General features: G+C 44.5%; 1 protein-coding gene across 13 annotated transcripts in view; it reads left to right on the top strand.

The window, feature by feature from the left end:
- The first annotated feature begins 19,250 nt into the window (after positions 1-19,250).
- Positions 19,251-22,008, top strand: part of TEAD1 (TEA domain transcription factor 1) — a 253,830-nt gene continuing 251,072 nt past the window's right edge. For 4 of the 13 annotated variants that reach the window (XM_070491140.1, XM_070491142.1, XM_070491143.1 and 1 more), the window contains exon 1: positions 20,429-20,893. In XM_070491140.1, coding sequence (XP_070347241.1) covers positions 20,834-20,893 — 60 coding nt within the window. In that variant the 5' untranslated portion in view covers positions 20,429-20,833. Of the gene's footprint in view, positions 19,640-20,233; positions 20,378-20,421; positions 20,894-20,976; positions 21,422-22,008 lie in introns of those variants that run through there. The other 9 variants (XM_070491145.1, XM_070491146.1, XM_070491147.1 and 6 more) reach the window with 6 other exon arrangements.

Genomic DNA, 22,008 nt, shown 5'->3' on the forward strand with positions numbered 1-22,008 from the left:
CCTTATGACCCAGCCATCCCACTACTGGGTATCTATCCTAAGAACCTGAAATCAGCAATTCCAAAAGTTCCATGCACCCCTACGTTCATCGCAGCATTATTCACAATAGCCAAGTCATGGAACCAACCTAAGTGCCCAGCAACTGATGATTGGATAAAGAAGATGTGGTATATATATACAATAGAATACTACTCAGGCATGAGAAAGGACAAAGTCGTCCCATTCACAACAACATGGATAGACCTTGAGGGTATTATGTTGAGTGAAATAAGCCAGACAGAGAAAGACGAACTCTGTATGACTCCACTCACAGGTGGTAGTTAACATATGGACAAAGAGAACTGATTGGTGGTTGCCAGGGGAAAGGGGGTATGGGGGAGGGCACTAGGGGTGAAGTGGTGTACCTACAACCTGACTAATAATGACGTACAACTGTAATTTCACAAGGATGTTAACTTTCATAACCTTAATAAAAAAAAAATTGGTTCTGAATTTTGCACTTGGAAAAAAAACCCAGCAAAATTCTATAGTTGAAATCTTACTCAAAGGTGAAATATTAGATGTTTTATCACTGATTTCAGAAATAAGATAAGGATGTCCATTATCATCACTTCTATTCAGTTTTGTCCTGGAGATCCTAATCACTGCAATAAGGCAAGAAAAATGAATAAAAATATAGAGTAGAAATAAGGAACTAAATTTGTCCTTATATTCAGAAACATGATTGAGTATATAGATAATTTTTTAAAATCTACAGAAAAGCTATTGGAATTATTAAGTAAATTTAGCAATTTGCTGGGTACAAAGGCAATATGTAAAAAAATATTTATTTCTACATACCAATAATAAACATTTAGAAAATGAAATTAGGGGCCAGCCCCATGGCTGAGTGGTTAAGTTCGCGAGCTCTGCTTTGGCGGCCCGGGGTTTCACCGGTTCAAGTTCTGGGCCAGGACACAGCACCGCTCATCAAACCATGTTGAGGCAGTATCCCACATGCCACAACTAGAACAACCCACAACTAAAATATACAACTATGTACCTGGGGTCTTTGCGGAGAAAAAAGAAAAAAAATAACCAAAATCTTAAAAAAAAAAAAAAAAGAAAATGAAATTAAAGAAGTAATACCATTTACAAACAAAATCGTCAAATACATAGGAATAAACCTAATGAAAGATGATTAAGATCTCTACATTGTCAACTACAAAATATTGCTGAGAGAAATTTAAAACACATACAAATAAATTCAATATTCAAAAATCAATCAATGTAATCCACTGTGTAACAGGTCAAAGAAGGAAGACCACATGATCATATTAATTGATGTAAAAACAAACATTTGACAAAATTCATTACTTGTTTGTGATAAAAACACTGAGCGAACTCGGAGTAAAGGAGATCTTCCTCATCTCAATAAAGAGCATCTACAAAAAAAACTGTATACTAATATCACACTTAATGGTGAAAGACTGAATGCTTTCCCACTAAATTCAAGAACACAGCAGGATGTTTACTCCTACCACTCTTGTTCAGCATAGTACAGGAAGGCATGGCTGGCACAATAAAGCAATCAAAGGCACACAAATTGGAAAGGAAAAATAAAACTGTCCCTATTTGCAAATGATATGATCATCTTCATAGAAAATCCCAAGAAAGCTAAAAAAAACCCAACTTCCTAAAATTAATAAGTGAGCTCAGCAAAGCCACAGGATATAAGATGAACACACGAAATCAATTGTATTTCTATATACTAGAAATGAACAAGTGGAAGCAAATTAAAAACACAGTATCATTTACAACCACTCAGGGGAAAATATGATAAACTGAAGCTCATTGAAATTAAATATTTCCTATCAAAACACAACACTGGTGAGTGAAAATGCAACCCATGGGCATGGAAAAGATATTTGCAGCATACGTTTCCATCAAAGGAATCGTATACAGAATATATAATGTGTTGCAGCAAATCACCAAGTAAAAGATGACTTTCATGGAAATGAGCTAAATTTTAAGCAATCACATCACAAAAGAGGATGACTAAATCACTAATAAATACTACAAAAGTTGTAGAATATCATCAATAATCTGTAAAATGCGAATTAAAACCATAATTGGATACGACTGTGTGAAAGGACAGAGAATAACAATTATTGATGCTAATGTGGAACCACTGGAATGTTTATACATTATTCAGAAAGCTTAGAGTTGTATAACCACTGTGGAAAACTGTTTGAAAGTGTCTAGTAAATCTAAATAAACTTACACTCTATCACCTAGCAATTCAATTCTTGAGTATATACCCAATAGAAATGATTGCTTATGTCCATCAAAAACACATCAAGAGGGGGCCAGCCCAGTGGCCAAGTGGTTAAGTTCCAGCACTCTGCTTTGGCGGCCTGGGGTTTCGTTGGTTCGAACCCTGGGTGTGGACATAGCCCTGCTCATCAAGCCATGCTGAGGCAGCGTCCCACATACCACAACTAGAAGGACCCACAACTAAAAATACACAACTATGTACTGAGGGGCTTTGGGGAGAAAAAGGAAAAGTAAAATCTTAAAAAAAAAGCACACACAGCAAGAATATCCAAATCAAGGTTATTCTCAATATTACCCAACTGGAAAGCATGCTAATGCACATCGACAGTGGAACAGATCCTTAAATTGCAGTTTTTCATACAATAGAATTCTACAGAGCAATGAAAAAGTACTAATTATTGCCAAATGCAATGAAATGGATAAATCTTAGAGACATAATGCTGAGCAAATAAACTGAAACACGAAAGAGGAAATCCCATATGTATCTATCTAAAGTTTTCCTTAAATTTCTAGCCCATTCTTGAAATACATATTATATAATACATATGGTTTATACATGCTTTAGAACTATAGTTTATTTTCTCCAGCACAATGAAGATGTTATTCTATTGTCTTCCAGCTTCCCTCACATCTTTTGCTGTTGAGAAGTCTGACAGTTTCTCCTTTATAGGTGATATGTCTTTAGTCTCTGGATGCTTTTAAAATCTTCTCTTTTTTTCTGTGTTCTTCAGTTATCTGATGATATGTCTAGATGTGGTTTTTGTTTTTATTTATCTTTTTTTTGAGATTTTATTTTTCCTTTTTCTCTCCAAAGCCCCCCAGTACATAGTTGTGTATTTTTAGTTGTGGGTCCTTCTAGTTGTGGCATGTGGGACGCCGCCTCAGTGTGGCCTGATGAGCAGTGCCATGTCCGCCCCCAGGATTCGAACCGGCAAAACCCTGGGCCACCGTACTGGAGCACGCAAACTTAACCACTTGGCCATGGGGCCGGCCCCTGCTTTTATTTATCTTGCTTGGGATTCATGGGAATTCCTTCACTTAAAGATGTATGTTTTCAACACTTCTGGAAAATTACCAGTTATTATAAGTTTGAATATTGCCTCTTTCCTGTTTTCTTTATTATGTCTTTTCTAAACAGCTTTATTAATATATAACTTATATATCACAAAGTTAACCTGTTTAAAGTGTATAGTTCCATGGTTTTTAGAGTTGTGTAGCATAATCTAATTTTAGAACACTTTACCCCCAAAAGAATCCTTGTACCTGTTAGTAGTCACCCCCCATTCCTACCCCACCTGCACCTGCCTTGTCCTGGGAAACAACTAATCTACTTTCTTTTCCTATAGATCTGTCTATTCTGGGCAATTCATAAATTGGCCTATTCTGGAAATTTCATATAAATAGAAGCCTAAACTGTGTGATCATTTGTTAGTGATTTGTTTCACTTACCATAATGGTTTTGTGATTCATTCATGTTGTAATATATATCCATACTTTACTCCTTTTTATTGCCAAATAATATTCTGTTGTAAGGCTATGCTACATTTTGTTTATCTGTTTATCATTTGGGTTGTTTCCACTTATTGGCAATTGTGAATATGCTGATATGAACATTTGTGTGTAAGTTTTTGTGTGAATGTGAGTTTTCATTTCTTTTGTGTAAATATCTAGCAGCGGAATTTCCAGATCCTATGCTAACTCTATGTTTAAGATTTGGAGGAATTGTCAAACTGTTTCCCAAAGTGCCTGCACCATTTTGCATTTCCACTAGCAATGTATGAGGGTTCCAATTTTCCCATCCCCATTATCTCTTTCTGGAAATATGACTAGACATATGCTAGATCTTCTCACTGTATCTACTTTACCTCGCAGACTCTCATATTTTCAATCTCTTCATATTCCACATAAATTCATTCAATCTGTCCTTGAGTTCACTAATTCTATCTTCAGTGGTAGAATCTATTTTCAGTGGTGGAGCTCATTTTTGAACTTGGTTTTTTACTTCCAACTAATAAAATTTTGATTTCGAGAATTTCTGTACGAACTTTTCTCAGTTCTGCCCAGTTATTCCATGCTCATATTTTTGGCTTGTCTTATATTTATGTAAACATGTTGTATTAGTCAGCTCAGGCTGGAAGTCTGAGATCAGGATACCGTCATGGTCGGGTTCCCGGTAAGAGCTCTCTTCCTGGCTTACAGATGGCTCCTTCTCTCCAAGTCCTCAGATGGTGGAGAGAGACCACAGGCTCTCTGGTGTCTTTTCTTATAAAGACACTAATCCAGGGCCAGCCCCATGGTGAAATGGTTAAGCTCAGCGTGCTCCACTTCAGCTGCCCTGGTTTGTGGGTTTGGATCCCAGGTGTGGACCTACACCACTCATCAGCCATGCTGTGGTGCTGACCCACATATAAAGTGGAGGAAGATTGGCACAGATGTTTGCTCAGGGTTAATCTTCCTCAGCAAAACAAACAAACAAAGACACTAATCCTATCAGCGCCCCACCCTTATGACCTGATTTAAACTTAACTACTTCCTTATTCCAAACACTGTCTACTGAGGGTTAGGGCTTCAGTATATGAATTCTAGGGAGAAACAATTCAGGCCATAACACATACGAAACTTAGTTCCTTCAAAGTCCATGTCTTATGGTCTAGTACCTGAACACATAAAGACTCTCTTTCGGCCTTCTGTTTTTTCTGCTTGTTCTCACAGACAATGCCTTGCCTCTTAGTATGTTTTGTGATTTTGTTTTACATTGGGAACTTTTTTTGTTCCCATTTTTGTAGCATCTTCATCTGTAGGAATTCGTGGAGGCCTGGATTGAGTTTGGCACCTGGGCTAACAAGTGTTGCCAATCTTTTTTTTTTTCTGCTTTATTTCCCAACCACCCCTGCCCCGCCCCCCGGCCCCGTACATAGTTGTATATCTTAGTTGGAGGTCCTTCTAGTTGTGGGATGTGGGACGCCACCTCAACGTGGCCTGACCAGTGGTGCCATGTCCACGCCCAGGATCTGAACCCTGGGCTGCCACAGCGGAGCACGCAAACTTAACCACTCGGCCACACAGCTGGCCCATTGAGTTTGAATTTCTCCAGGGAGGATTATGTGTGTTCCTCTGTCAACTAGGGATCTAACACCGGGGACCACTTTAAATACCATCATCAGCTTGCATTTTTCTTTTCAGAAAACTCTGTAAACCCATGCGATGGTTACAAATGTACAGATGATTCTTTTCCCCAGCATCCAGTTCTGAGGACAAGCCACGCATGTGAGTTTTTCTTTCTGTCTCCTTTTCTTCTGTAAGGCTGTTTTTCTCATTCCCCTTACAGAGAGGGTGAGGGCCCAGCCTTACGCAAGGGTCTCACGCTCAATTCCCTGCTTTTTGCAGCCCCCAGCTTTGCCTTTTATTTCCCATGTACCATATAACTATTAAGATAGGAGCTCAGGTTTTCCAGTGTTGGCAGAAAATCTCAGGGAAAAAGGCAAATCTGGGGTTACCTGTCTCCTGAGTTTCCTGCTTTCACTTTGTTTAGGGCTCTGTAGATTCCTTCTGTTCTTTCCAGTTCAGAGAAACATTTAAAATAATGGTTTTTAAAACAGCATTTTTTAACTGACATTTTTACCATTTAATTAGGAAAATGAGGCAAATTATTACACCAATGCCCCTCAGTGAATTATGTCTTCCTGTGTCAGGGCTCCTTTGCAATGTCACTTTGCTGCTCCAGCTCCTGTCATCAAGAAGTGAGGTCTGTCTTCCCCACCCCTTGGGTCTGGGCTGTCCTGTGACTTGTGTTGACTAATAGAATGTGGTGTAAGTGACACTATGACTTACCAGGCCTTTCAGATTTTGCTTTCCTGGAACACTTCCAGCATCGCGTGAGGAAGTCCTAGATGAAAAACCACATGAGGAGAGAGGCTGAGCCATCCTGGCCTTCTCAGCCGAGATCTCACACGTGTGAGTGAGCACATCTGAGAATGGCCCTTCTCCACCCAAGCCACTGACCGAATGCAGCCAAATGAGTGAGCTCAGGCAAAAGGAGCAGAACCTTCCAGCCAATACGCAGAATTGGGAGAAATAAATTATTTTTGTTTTAAGCCACTAAGTTTGAGGGGGAGGGGTTATTGCACATCACTAGGAAACTGATACAAAGGGTCATTTGGGATATCTAATCCACCACATTGTTGGAAAAGGATGTCCCCAGTGTGCAGTGTAGGAACCTAAGAGGGGTGAAGAGAGCATCCGTGTTGGGGGGAGGGAGGCAGGAAGTGATGAAGTGAATGGTTACTATAAGCAGATTGATCAAATCATGTGTTTGGAATAATAGGAACCAGTTTTCTCACTGTCGGAGCAGGGAGTTACAAATATGAAAAAGAGAAAGTTAGAATGAATCTAAGAGTATTTGACTGGAATTGGACCAGTCCATATTTTGTATATTGTACCAATATAAACTTATGATTGTAAATGTAGAGAGATGGACAGAGAAAGATAGATGTGAGTATATGCGTGAATAAGAAGATCTATTATCTAACTCTGTCCATTAAGATGTACTGAGAGAAGTGGCACCCCAAGAGCAGTGAGCACACCTAGCACCCAGACCTTGACGTCCAAAAACCATCGTCCACTAGAAGGAATCATGTCTCTTAGGTGAAATGGCTAATTGAAGAGCTTGCCAAGGAAATTATCAGATGCGCTGGGAACATTTTTTGGTGCCACAAAGTTGCAAAGTGCTCAAAAAATGACGGCAATGTGTCAAAAGGACATAGAGAGAGGAAGATGGGCACAGATGTTAGCTCAGGGCTGGTCTTCCTCAGCAAAAAGAGGAGGATTGGCAGATGTTAGCTCAGGGCTAATCTTCCTCAAAAAAAAAAACAAAACAAAACACAGAGGCTAGTTGAAGGGGCTCTCCCTGGCAAATATGGCATGATTTGGCCGTCAAAATAAATAATGATAGTAATGGATTATAAACCATTGAGTAAAATGAGTCCAAGCATCTATAGAGATATAAAAAAATGAATGAGTAAAGTGAAAGTTTGGTGAGACACAGTATGGTTACATGGTGTCAAAGTATCTCCCCACCAATTACTTATTAATTACACACACCAAACAGAGCAACTTTACAGTGGAAAAGCACAGCAGACACCACCTCTAGCAAGGGATCTAACCTAACATTACCACTAATGTGATAAATTGAAATCGTGCTTGACATAACAGTTTGCAAGGAGAACACAGCATTACTACTGTGGTGTGCCTGCCAAAGATGGGTAGCTTGTATCTATTTATGAGGGAACAGACAAACCTGTAGCAGTTATTGCTGTGTAAAAAATTACCCCCAAACTTTGTGGATTCAAACAATATTTCTTATCTTTCACAGTCTCTGGGGGTCAGGAATTTGGGAGCAGCTGCATGGGCAGTCTGGCGTTGGCTCTCCCCGGAGGCTGCTGGAGAATTCACATCCCAGGAGGCTTACCCGCGTGGCTGGCAGGGTGGAGTGGCTGCTGTCAGGGTGTTTTAGTTCATCTCCACGTGAGTTCCTCTACAAGGCTATTTGAGCATCCTCATGATGCAATTGCTGGCTTCCCCCACAGCAAGAATGCAAAAGACCAAGGCAGAAGCTGTAACGTTTTTACGACCCAGCCTCTAGACACATGCTGTCCTACTGCAGTAATCCACTGGTCCCGCGGGTCGCCCCTGACTCAGTGTGCGAGGGCACTACACAGGGCACGAATACCAGGAAACGAGAACCATGGCAGGCCGTCTTGGAGCCTGGCGACCACAAACCCAAATTAAGGGACAAAATAGCTGACCTGTAATCTTGAGAACCATTAAAATCATGAAAGTTAAGAATATACTGAAGAACTGGCTCATGTTAAAGGAGACCAAAGAGACATGACATAATTTGGTGCTGGATCCTTTGCTATAAAGGCTCCTATTAGGTATTTGGGGAAACCTGAATGAGGTTTGAGGCAAAGAGGTCAGCGTTAATTTCCTAATTTAGATGGTTGTATAAGGTTATTTATTAGAATGTTCTTGTTTGAAGGAAAGACGCTGGAAGGAATTTGGTGGTGATGTGGTGTCATGTTGGCAACTTCCTTTCATCTTCTTTTTTTCCCCTCTCATCATATTTGAGACTGTTGAAAGAAAAACACACATACCTTTCAACCCAGAAAAATAATTCAAACTACTTAAAAGACAAATACTTAAGGGAGTTTGTATTGTAATTCTTTAACCCAGCTAATTTTTTTTAAAGATTTATTTCTCCTTTTTCTCCCCAAAGCCTCCCGGTACATAGTTGTATGTTTTTAGTTGTGGGTCCTTCTAGTTGTGGCATGTGGGACGCCACCTCAGCATGGCTTGATGAGTGGTGCCATGTCTGTGCCCAGGATCCAAACCGGTGAAACCCTGGGCCCCCGCAGCGGAGCACACAAACTTAACCACTCAGCCACGGGGCCTGCCCCTCAGCTAATTTTTGTAATGGACCTTCTTTATAAAAGTCATAGTGCTTTAGGGGGTTGGCCTGGTGGCGTAGCAGTTAAGTTCGAACATTCCGCTTTGGCAGCCCGGGGTCCAGCGGTTCGGATCCCAGGTGTGGACCTACGCACTGCTTGTGAAGCCATGCTGTGGCAGGCATCCCACATATAAAGTGGAGGAAGATGGGCACGGATGTTAGCTCAGGGCCACTCTTCCTCAGCAAAAAGAGGAGGATTGGCAGCAGATGTTAGCTTAGGGCTAATCTTCCTCCAAAAAAAAAAAAAAAGTCACAGTGCTTTAAACTTGGGAAATACAAAAAATGCCAAAGAAAAAAGGAAAAAACCTATAGTATTTTGGCATGTGGCTTTCCGGTCCTTTTACCGTGCATACATATATATTCACATATAACTCTTTAAAAACAAATTATAAACATGGCATCATAATGTTCTTTTTTTAATCATAAACCTTTCCTCAGGTCAATAATATTCTTCCACAATATAAAAAGAGATTACTTACCCACTTTTTACACCAAGTCAGCAATGAGGCTGAGATCCAGGCCGAGTTTTGCCTGCCTCCAAAGTCTGTACCTTTTCCCTCTGCACCACTCCCACCCCGCCTGTCCCAAACAGGAAGAAACCAGCACAGATTTTTTTCTCACCCACCCAAATGTATCAGTAATGGCGATGGTGCTTGGCAGCTGCACCCCTTTTTGCAGTTCCCAGCACCCATTCATACCCATTGTGCCAGGATCTTCCAAAGAGGTATTTTATTTTTTAATGCACCACCTTCCTCCTCAGGGTATTTACATAGCAAATCGCTGTCACAGTCTCCATTTCACTCTATCCTTTTCAGGAGGTTTATTTAAAATAGTGCTGCATGGTTTACCACCGGCCCCTTTTGAAGTGGTAATGGGATATGTCAGTGTATGAGTCAATCAACCAATGCTTGAATATCCACTGTGCACAGGATTCTGCATCTAAAAACTCTTGGGCATGCAAAGATGTGAAAGCTAGTTCCTTGCCAGGAAGCACTCTGAAATTCAACTAAGGAGAGAAGATAAATATCCATACAACAATATGCAGTAGCACCAGGCGGTTTGTGCTCAGTGGTGGGACTCAGAGAAGCATGATGGGCTTTTATTATTAGAAAGACTTCATCAAGAAGGGACTTGAGCCCAGTCTCCATTGATGGAGAGATGTACATGGAGCAAGTATTTCTGGCAAGAGAAATAGTATTAATAAAGATGTGGGGGCTGGAATGTTTTAGACATGTGTGGTGGGTAGTGAAGAGATGACTGTAGTTAGAAGGTGATACAGAAAAATCGGTAAGAAGTTAGGTCACGGACTGATTCTGGAGAGCCTTGAATATCATATCTCGGATAAATTTGTTAAATGGGAAACCACTAGGTTGGATGAGAACCCTAGGGAAATGAGGATGTAGAGTGTTTTTGAAGACAGCTCCCCAGAGCCAACTGGTAGGGAAATGACGGGGAAGAAGGGTTGGCAGCCCTGAAGGGTGAGTCAAAGTTATTAACAACATTGGGGAAGCTGTGCGTACTTGAAGGCTGAAGAGACAGAGCTGGTGGAGAGGGAAAGACAGAAGACGATGGAGAGAGAGAATAGTTAGTGAAGCGAGTTCTCCAGTGAGGTGAAGGGGCATAGAATCCAGAACACACATGATGGAGAAGGTGGGAGGGGGGTTGTCTTTAAGAAAGAGGGAACCACACACTCTGAGATGGAGGGAGAGATACTGGCTGAAGTACAGAGATGGAATGGTCTGTAACAGAGAGAAGGGTAAAAGATGAAGGGTGATGGGCCAGGCCTAGGCTCAGTGGGTTCAGGGCAGCAGGTGAGGAGTAGTATGGTTGGAGAGTGATGGTGATTATTTAAACTGAGATTGCTAGCTCTGAGAATAGATGGGGAAGAAGCAGAAAGCCTGATGGGAGAGCACAGACCTGCGGAGGAAAACCCACACCCAGAGCCCCATGACTAGGGACCATTTTCTACTGGTGAGTTGGGCCTCTCTTTGGGCTGGATGAATTCCTCCCCTTCTTAGAGAGGGCAGCTACATCACAGCCCTTGGGTTTGTCTTCTTCTATGGCCTGGGAATTCTCTGGGACTAGGATTATCTAGGTTCTCTGGCAGCACTGTCCAGTAGAATTTTCTGTGATGTTCTATATTGACATTTTCCAATAGGGTAGCCTCTAGCCACATGTAAGTTTTGACCACTTGAAATACGGCTAGTATAATTAAGGTACCAAATTTTAAATTTTTATTTAATTATAATAGAAGGTGACACAAGTGACTCATGGTCACCTCATTGGACAGAGCAGCTATTGCATGACCCCTTTCTCCTTAGCGAAGAAGGAAATAAAGACTTCCCACAGGTGTGGAGGAAGACATGGGGTCAGATAGAAGATTTTGCTATGGAGAGGCACTGGTTTTCCCATGACAGCTCTGGTTGACGCTCCCAAGAGCAAGTTTCTAGCTTCAGAAACTCCATATTCTCTTCTTTTTGCTCATGATAAGCAAACTCAAAAAGATCAATTATTTTGGAGAAAAATTTTTTTTTTCATTACTAGATTCTGAGTATTTTCTCACCTTAAGGAGAGGTCTGTCCTTAAATCCGTACACCTGGAAAGCTGAACTACCCATCCCAGGGTTTCTTGATGAAGAAATGCAGAAACACAGGAAGCCATTCCGCTCAGGCCAAAGGAATTTCTGTGCCTCTATTGTGGTCATAGGGGGAAGTCTGGAGTCCTAGAAATACTTCTGGCTTAGCATCAGAGAGACCTGGATTCAAATTTTGGTCCTTGAACAAGTTGTCCAATAATTTTGACTCCAGATCTGTAAAATGGAAAGAATGAAACTTACCTAAAAGGGCTATTGTAGGTGTTACATGCAATTAATAATTTATTCATATTCATTCCACACTGATTGGCAGATAATGTGCTAGGTACTAGAATAAAGAGTAGGCAAAGCAGATATGATTCTTGTTCCACTAGCTTATTCCACTAGCTTACGTTGTAGTGTGGGAGGATAGGCATTAATCAAGTAATCACAGAAGTACATACTATATATTTATATACTGTATCTTTATAATATAATTATATGTTATATAAAATTACAGACTGTGATAAGTCCAGGAAGGAAGACTATAGGATAGGTAATTTAAAAAATATGTCTGCAGATTTTTTGACATTCTCCCTCTCAAAGGTAGAATCTAATTCCCCTCCCATTGGATGTGGGCCATCTTGGTGACTCACTTCTAACAAACAGAATCTGGTGGAAGTGTTTCTATGTGGCTTCTGAGACTAGCTCATCAAAAGAATACTGCTGCTTCTTGCTCTCTCTCTCTCTTTCCCAATGCTTGGCTTTGAATGCTTGGCTTATCATATTGTGAGGAAGCCCAAGAAATATGGAGAGGCCCAGGTACAGAGAAACTGAGTCCTCTCACCAACAGCCAACACCAACTTGCCAGCCATATAAGTGAAAAGTCCTGACGTGGAAACTTCAGTCCCAGTCAAAGCTTCAGGGAGCAGCATTCCCAGTGACATCTGACTGCGACCTCACGAGAGACCACAAGCTGGAACCACCTGGCAAAGCCATCGCCCATACCTGACCTGCAGAAACTCTGAGAAATAATACATGATTATTACTGTTTTAAGACATTAAGTTTTGGAGAGATTTGTTACCCAGCATCAGATAACTAACACAACAGGCTGGGGATCAGGAAAAACTCACTTGATGAAAAAATAACATTTGAGCTCTTAACAGGAGGAGAGGAATGAATGAGATAAAGAGGAGGGAAAAGTATTCCAAGGAGCTGTACTAATACAAACAAGGGCCCTGTGGCAGGTGATAGATTTGAGGAACTGAAAGTCGTCCAGTGTGCTAGGAACGCACAGTCAGGAGCGAGAGATGTGAGGCTCCTGAAGAGGCAGGGAGGGCTCAGATCATGCAGGGCCTTAGAATGACTTCTCCTAAATGTGGTAGAACACTCTTGAAGAGCATTCAACAGGTAAGGAGGTATCGAGCCCAACATCTAGGTTTCCGGTGCTTTTCCCAGAGATGGGAAACACCCGACGAGGACCCTATTCATTGTGGAAGGTCACAGTTTTGGGCTGGTTGTTTGACGTACTTGGGAGACAGCCATATATGTCTGGAGTTCCACGTGGAGACATGGATTGCATGTGCACGTTTAAAAACAACAGCAAACAAACAGTAACTGAACCCAATGGAGTGAATCAGCTGGAATCAGCTGGAGATGGGATAGAAAGTGAGAATAGGGGGCTGGCCCTGTGGCTGAGTGGGTAAGTTCGCGCACTCCACTGCAGGCGGCCCAGTGTTTTGTTGGTTAGAATCCTAGGCGCGGACGTGGCACTGCTCATCAAACCATGCTGAGGCAGCGTCCCACATGCCACAACTAGAAGGACCCACAACGAAGAATATACAACTATGTACTGGGGGGCTTTAGGGAGAAAAAGGAAAAAATGAAATCTTTAAGAAAAAAAAAAAAAGAAAGAAAGTGAGAATAGAAGAAAAGCCAGCATGCAGAATGACAAGATTTATCAGCTAGCTAAAGGAGAATGGGTCAGCAAAGGACAATGAGAGAGTGCAGTCAGGGAAGTAGGAGGAAAAGCAGATTTGCCCGGGAGAGAGACTGTTTCAGAGAGGCGATGATTCTCAGTGTCAGACGATCTAAGATGGTGTGGATGCAAGGCCCGCTGAACTAGCTAAGCTGAGTCATGGGGCTAGAAGGACACCTGGTTTTTTGTTTGTTTGTTTGTTTTTTTAAAGATTGGCACCTGAGCTAACAACTGTTGCCAATCTTTTTTTTTTTCTTCTGATTTTTCTCTCCAAATCCCCCCAGTACATAGTTGTACATTTTAGTTATGGGTCCTTCTAGATGTGGCATGTGGGATGCCGCCTCAACATGGCCTGACAAGCGGCGTCATGTCCCCACCCAGGATCCGAACCGGCAAAACCCTGGGCTTCAGAAGCAGAGCACATGAACTTAACCACTCGGCAACGGGGCCGACCCCAGGACACCTTTTTTGATGGAACAAATGATGGAGGCAGAAGCTTGATTGGAGAGGGTCAAGGAATAGTGGGAGGTAAAGAAATGGAGGTAAGGAGGTCAGACAATTCCTTTCAGAAGTTTAGCTATGAAATGGAGACAGGGGCTGGCCGTGGTGCAGCGGTTAAGTTCACATGTTCCACCTCGGCGACCCGAGGTTTGCCAGTTTGGATCCCAGGTGCGGACATCGCACTGCTTGGCAAGCCATGCTGTGGTAGGCATCCCACATATAAAGTAGAGGAAGACGGGCATGGATGTTAGCTCAGAGCCAGTCTTCCGGAAAAAGAGGAGGGTTGGTAGTAGTTAGCTCAGGGCTAATCTTCCTCAAAAAAAAGGAAAAAATGAAAGAAAAGAAAGGGAGGACAGAGTACAGTAGCTGGGGATGAGGTTAGAGCAATAGAACGTTATCTGTTGTTGTTTTTAAGATGGGAGGGAGGGGTTGGCCCCATGGCTGAGTCTTTAAGTTCAAGTGCTCCGCTTCAGTGGCCCAGGGTTTCGCAGGTTCGGATCCTGGGCGTGGACATGGCACCGCTCATCAGGCCATGCTGAGGTAGCGTCCCACATAGCACAACCAAAAGGACTAACAACTAGAATATACAACTATGTACTGGGTGGCTTTGGGGAGAAAGAAAAAAAAATGATTGGCAACAGATGTTAGCTCTGGTGCCAAACTTAAAAAAAAAAAAAAAAAGATGGGAGGGAGACTTGTCTATGTTTAAATGCTGATGGAAAAGACCCAGTACAGAGTGAAGGTGAAGTTCCAGAAGAGAAGAAGTGATGTATACTGAAAGGATTATGAAAATGTGAGAGGCGATAGGGTTCAGAACCAGCTCAAGCCCTGGGCACATGGGGGGCATCTGAATATTGGCAGCTCTCTTTAACATTCATTTGTGACGTTTAAAAATTGTGAAATGCAACAGATACATAGAAAAGAGTGCTCGAAAATATATATAACTTAATGAATCATTGTATTGAACATCCACGTAACCAGACAAAAACATTGCCAGCACGCCAGAAGTCCCCTCTCCCACGTCTCCCTTCCTGTCACAACACCCTAACCCTCGGGATAACCACTACCCCAGATTTATTGGTAACTACGTGTTCTCCTAGCTAGTTTTTTTCTTCTTTCTAGTTTTGCCATCTAAACATATATTCCTAAACAATGTTGTTAAATTTTGCTTGTTTTTGAACTTTAATATAAACATAATTATACTACATGGGTTGTTTCATTTGATGCTTCTTTCACTCCATATTATATTTTTAGCAGTCACCCATGCTCTTGCATGTAGCTGTTCTTTATCCATTTTCAACCCTGTATAATATTCCATTGTATGATTGTATCACAATTCATTTATCCTTTCTCCCATTAGTGGACATTTGGTTTGTTTCTCGTTTGGGGTTATTACAAAAATGCCCCAGTGAACACTCTTGTACATGTGTCCTGGTGCACACGTACCTGAGTTTCTCTGGGCTGTATTCCTAAGAGGAACTTCTGGGTCATAGAGTAGGCATATCTTCAACTTTATTGGCTAATACCAAACTTTTTCAAAGTGGTTGCATCAATTTACACTCCTATAAGAAAAGGTGCTCAACTTCATTAGAAATGAGACAATTCTATCATTGTTAATACGTCTTTGCTTGTCTTCCAAAGCAATAGCTTCCTGATGCTTCCTTACCTTAAGTTCTAACACACTGGCTCTCTTTTCTAGCTTCAGGCTGACTCAGAGTTTCTATCCTAGCTGATTTGTTACCATTAAGTAGATCACTGTTTCTCTTATGTGTTACAAGTTAGCTTCTTCCTCGGTAAGCCTTAGGGGTAACAAACTCTCTTATATCATTAGTGATACATGTCATCATTCCATCTCATGGTAGGTGGCCCCCCCAGGTGCTCAACCTTTTGCCTTCAGTATACTCCTGTATTTGAGCCGCTGAGGGGAAGGTTAAGGACACAAAATCTGGAGCTGGACTGCCTGGGTTTGAATTCTCATGATGTACTTTGCAGCTGCATGACCCTGACCAAACGATTTCACCTCTCTGGTCCTCAGTTTGCTCATCTCTAAAGTGAGAATAGTAAAGTACCTACCTCACAGGGTGACTGTGGAGGTTAAATGAGGTAATCTGGGGAAAGTACGTAGAGCACTGCCTGGTATTCTAATGCTTTGATCTACACCCATTTCAGTCTGGGAGGAAGCAGAGGTCAGTGGTTATGACATGGGCTGAAGTCAGAAGGCATTCAGGTCCTGGCTCTACTCTCTCCTGATTGTGTGACCATGGGCAAGTCATATAACCTCCCTACACCTCAGTTCCTCACCTGCATAAACTGGGCAATTAATCACCGTCTTGTACAGGTGCCACAAACGTTAATGGAGATGGCAAATGCAAAATGCCAAGTGCTAAGTTTGGGTGTAGTGCATGGTAGTTGCTCTCATATCAACAGGCGGAAGCCACTGTTGCTGCCCTCAGATGCCGGAGGTGAACAGCTCCTGGACCCTAAACCCATAGGTCCTATGAGCTGACCAGTAGGGTGGAGAGACCAAGAGTTATACCCATTTATGTGTAGGTCCCAGGCAGTGTACACTCAGCTGAATGAGACCCAGGCCACTTTCCAGTGGCTCAGATATGGGGCATCCCAGGATACTGGTAACTAACAGAATAAAAGTAGTGTGTCTGGAGCAGGAGCTTTAAGGGTCCTTCTGGAGGAAATATCGAGTTGAGCAGTTTTCCTGGACGAAGAGGGTTTTAAATGAGTCTGAAAAATATGCACGTAGATGGGAGAAGTTGGAGAAAATACTGGTCAGGAAGTCACAATACATCATGAAGAGCTTTGAACCCCAGGCCAAGGAGTTTTCCTTAAGTTAGGAAGGAATGGGGGACCTAGTATTGCCAGGTGGCTGTAAGATGGGAGCTAGAGTCTGAAAGGCGCCCAGGTGCACTGGGCCAACACATAGTAGTCTAGAAGCCCTCTTGTCTGGTGGCCACTGCCACTAGACTCTATCTGGTGCCTTTAGAAGATAGTCGGATGTCTGCCTAGTACAGTTTTAATGCCTAGTTAATTTCGTGTTTTTCTAACACACTTCCAAAGACCAGTGCTAAGGTGCTGGGGTCATTATTGTGGACCTCATTCTATTACCTTATTATTGTATGTAAACTAGAGATAAAACGCATAGGTAGCTTACTGTCCTAGTGGATACCTATGCAGGTGGGAAATCATATGAAACAAAGTACAGGTACATACAAATGAGTATAAGTAAGACTGGGGAAATGTGAATAAGATCGCTGGGTTGTATCAATGTCAATATTCCCATTGTGATGTTATACTGTGATATTATATACCTTATCCATAGCAGATATCTTCCAAGACTCCCAGTGAATGCCTGAAACCACGGATAACACTGAACTCTACATACACTATGTTCTTTTTCTATATATACACACATGCGACAAAGTTTAATTTTAAATTAGGTACAGTAAGAGATTAACAACAATAATGAACTACAACAATTATAACAATATGCTTTAATAAAAGTTACTGTAGATCTTAGCAACTTCAGCAGTTTTTTCTTTCCTTATTAAATCAAGAACTTTCACCTTTTCACTTAAAAGAAGCACTTCATTGCTTCTCTTTGGCATGTCTGAAGCACCAGCATCACTACTCTTGCGCTTTGGGGCCATTATTAAGTAAAGTAAGGGTTAGTTGGACAGCAAGCACTGCCATACCTAGTCAATCTGATATCCAAGACAGCTAGTAAGGGACTAAAGGTCAGGCAGCTACCCAGCAGCCATGCACTGGACAGACGGATGAGTCACGTCCCTGGTGGGATGGAGCTGCACAGCTCAAGATTTCATCACCATGCTCAGAATGGCACACAACTGAAAACTTATGAATTGTTTACTTCTAGAATTTTCCATATAATATTTTTGGACCATGGTTGACCTTGGGCAACTGAGACCTCAGAAGGTGAAACTTCGGATGTGGGGGCACTACTTTACATAGTTTTGGAAGACATTACCCTTGGGGAGAACTGGACGAAGTAATCAAATTATTTCTTTGTATTATTATTTTTTACAACTGCATGTGAATCCTCAATTTTCTCAACACAAATTTCAATTAAAAATGCACTTGTAAAGGTTACATTTTGTAGAAAATGTGCTGCAGCGAATCACATTCCACCTCCCTCATTTATTTTCTTTATTTCTATTTAGGGGATTCCCGGGGCACATAAAATGCGCGCCATTATCTTCCCAGAGGCTTCAACCAGAAAGGAAATCTAAGTGCCTGGAAGGAACGAGGCCAACAGGACAGCAACTGCTTGCTACTTTGATCTAAGGGGAACCGCAGATTACAATTACCCAAACGTTAGACATTCTGCTACAGCGGGTCCACTTTACCCAGCTGTTTTGTGATTTACCCACTACGCTTACTATGTCACTTTTGCGTCACTACCTCCAAAGGTAGGGTTAAAATTATTTTTTTTTATTACGGCGGTGCAGTTTATCCACACACACACACACACACAAAAGTGACCTGAAGCTGCCGCACGTAGCGTTTTAAAATTTAGGGAGTTTTTACCCGACCCATTACTTTCGAAAAGTGCCACCCGCAGGGATGAGCGAACTTAATTTCTCGAGGGACTTGGCGAAGACGGTGCTAACAGGGAAGGATTGCCGCGAACTCTGTAATTATTCCTTCTCTGCTATGCGAAAGGCTTCCCTTCCCAGCAGCAGGGCCGCCTGCGACCGGAACGAGAGCCCTGAACTTTCACCAAGTGGAAGAGAAGAGAAGACATGGCAGGCTGGGAATCCGGCCCCGGGAAGGCGGCCGCCGCGCTGGAGAACCACCGCCTGAATTTCCAGAAAAGAAACTTCTCTGCCCCAGGCTCGCCGACGGCCGCGAGTCCAGGAGCGCTCGAGGCGGCCGCCCGAGCTTCCGCGCCCCCCACGAGGGAAACTGAGGCAGGGCAGGCGCGGCGCGCGCAGCTCGGGCCTCGGCCCCCGCCCCGGGGAGGGAACCCAGGCTTCCAGAGCTCTCCGCGCGGGCGCACGCACCTCCGAGCCGCCCTCCTCCCGCCCGCCCCGCCCCGCCCCGCCCGCCCAGCTCGGGACAAAGCCCGGCGCCCGCGCCGGGAGGGGGCAGGGCGGCTCCCGCGCGCGCCCCGCTCCCCCGTGGGCGCGAAACTCCGCCCCGCCGCCCCTCCGGGGTCAGCCCGCGCCCCAACGGCCCGGCTGCCGCGCCGGGCCCGCCCCGATCCCCATGACGTCACCGGCGGCGGCAGGCCCCGCCCCCGGCCCCGGGCGGCAGGCCGCATGACGTCACCGAGGCCCCACCCCTCCGGAGCGAGTTCGGTCCTGGCGTTCATTTCATTCCTGTCCTCATTCCGAACATTCTTAGCATCGCTCGCGCCGCGCCGCGCCGCCCGAGCCGAGCCGAGCCTCTGCAGCCGCCGCCGCGGCCCCGCCGCCCGCCGCGGGCGCCCACCAAGCACTTTGCAGACTCGCTTCCACCCTGCGGGCCAGTCCGCGCGGCGGGGCCCGGGCCCGGGGCGGCCGCGTCCGGGGACAGGCCATGCAGTGAAACCCCCCCACCCCGTCCACCTTCGCCCGGAGCCGCGGGCGGCAGCCCAGTGCGCCCAGCCGGCCCCGGGGCAGGAGCGGTGCTAGGCAGGGGTGGGGTGGCCGGCCCGGGGACCGGGAGCCGGGCACCGAGCTGAGGGCGGGGGACGCGGCGCCGAAGTTTGCCTCGGACGCGCCGGGCGCTGCGGCGGCTCCCTCGGCCGAGGTAAGTTGGCGCGCGGGGCGGATGCTGGGTGCGGGGGACGCGCGGGGCGCCGGGGGCGGGGGGCCGGCGGCGCGTCCCGCTCGGGCCGCTCTTTCTCTCCCGGCTCCGCTTTGTGTGCGGCGGGCGGCGGAGGGCCGGGGCCGGGCCCCCGCGCTGCCTCCCCGCGCGCCCTCCAAGGTGAGCGGCTGGCCGCCGCGGCGCGAGTTGCCGGGACGCCAAGTTGGGCCGCGCGCTGCGGAGCCCGCGCGGCAACAGGCGGCCCCCGCCCGCGGCCCTGGAGGCGCCGGCCGGCCGCGCCGCGCCCCCCGCGCCCCCCGCCGGCACGCGCGCACACGCACACCCCCTCGGGTCGTCTCCACGTTTTTCTCCGAGAAGTCAGAAGTTCGGCGCGGGCGCGGGCGGGGAGAGCCGCCGGCGCCGCCTCGGAGCCCGCAGCCGGCCCGATCCCCCCTCCCGCGCCTCCACGGCCGCCCCCGGCGCCGGGGCCCCCCGAGGCGGGCCCGGGGTCTGCGCCGACTTGTGCTGCTGGCGGGGGTGTCGCTCCTTCTTCTCAAAGATGAAAAAAAGGCACGGTCGCCTTTGCCGCTTCTCCAGGACTGCCGCCGCCGCCGCCGCCGCTTCATTGCACATTCAAGTGGAAAATTTTCAGGAGTCAGCAGAAACATTGTGTCCAAAAAAGACTGAGTCGCAGTTACCACCAAACCCTGGAGGAGACTCTCTCTGGAAAACTTCCCTTCGGTAGGAAATACTGGGGGATTTGTTTGTTTATTGGAGGAGAAATGATCCCCAGGAGGGGAGAAAATCAGGGTGCCCTTCCAGTCTTTGTTCGTAGGAGCAACACTTGTTTTCCAAAGTCTAGAGGCCCGCTTTAAAGAAAGTTCAACTTCTATGAGTTTCCTTTTTTTTTTTTTCAAAATGTGTTTGTGATTTTTTTTTTAAACTGAAGCAGAGTTTTAAATGAGTTGAAGACAATGGAGGGCTCACACCTCCCTTAATTCTCCTCCTGGAAAATAAATAAAATCCAGATCATAATTTTCTTTGCTTTTTAATTGTCTTTGTTTTTAAAGATTTATTTAAAGTTGAAGGGTGTCACTATATAAAAATATTTATGAAACAATGAAATACCAGCCACCAGCATTTCTCAGGAGGCTTGTTAACTTCTCAGAAGCAAGTGGCTGCCTGTGATTTGCAGAAATGAAAATTGACCTCAGTAAGCGCTGGAAACTTAAGAGACAGATGATGTTCCAGGAGCGGGTAATGTAAAAAGATCTTGTTTTAAAAACAGTGCCTTGGAGGGAGCCCAGGTCTCGGGACAGAAAGGTCTGCAAAGCCTATCAGATTTCAAAATAGTTAAAAAAAAAATTAAAAATGCTACTGAAAGTGCAAAGGAGCAGGACATTATCAGTTCAGGACAGTCATAGGTTTCTTCCTCCCCATGTTCATTTGATCGTTTCAGGAGGTTTAGGTGGTCTGAGGACTTTTGGTGAGCTGGGTGCCTGCAGGTGGTTACCTGAGTAGACAGATCTCTTCTGGAAGATGTGGTCTCGCGGCATTGTCAGAGCCGGGAGTGGACTCCCTTCTCTGCAGCCGGCAGTGGGTCTTGCTGGTCTCTGATGCTTGCTTCTCTGCTTGGGTCCTCTGAGGCAGGGCTGGGGAACAGACCTCAGGATGTGCCTGTGCTTCCTCCTCTCACTGCTGGGTTTGTGCCCTTCTGTAGAAAGCAGGATTTTGGGCCCAAGCACATCTGAATGCTTTTAAGGGCCAGACTTAGATCCAACTTTGGTAAGACTCTTTCCTCTTTGGAAGGAAATAGAACTAGTTACAAAGTGACTCAGGAAAGACAAATGGATTAGTTGAACCTTTGTCAACAGCGAGGTTTTAAATTGTTGATTATTTTTTTGGAGAAAGGCTTGTTTTTCTAATCTCAGTATTTCCATAAATGGTCACAGATATTTTTGTTTAGTATTTCTTTGTATGTGCAAGTCTGGGTCGAACTCTCAGGTTTCAGGTTTTAAACAGAGTTTACAATTCTTTTATTTGTTGTTGGTGTAAAAAAATGAACTGATAAGCTGTATCTGTTACTGGTTCTTGCTGATGGTATAAAAGTGCCAATGTGGACTATTTTATTTTTTTCTTTAATGATAAGCATTAGTCGATCCGCAGCTGTAGGGGAATATTAGAATACCTTTTTTTTTGTTTACAAGTTTGAAACAGAACCGATGTGACACTTTGCCTAGACAGTAAGAGTAAAAAAATATTATAGGAAAGAATGTGTAGATTGCTGCTCTCAGTGATCTTTCAGGGAGTAACAAACACAACTCCATCCAGTGAACATGCGTGAGAGATTATTGGAGTTTGTTTTTTTCTTT

This window comes from Equus asinus, chromosome 20, assembly GCF_041296235.1.
Source record: "Equus asinus isolate D_3611 breed Donkey chromosome 20, EquAss-T2T_v2, whole genome shotgun sequence".
Classification (NCBI taxonomy): domain Eukaryota; kingdom Metazoa; phylum Chordata; class Mammalia; order Perissodactyla; family Equidae; genus Equus; species Equus asinus.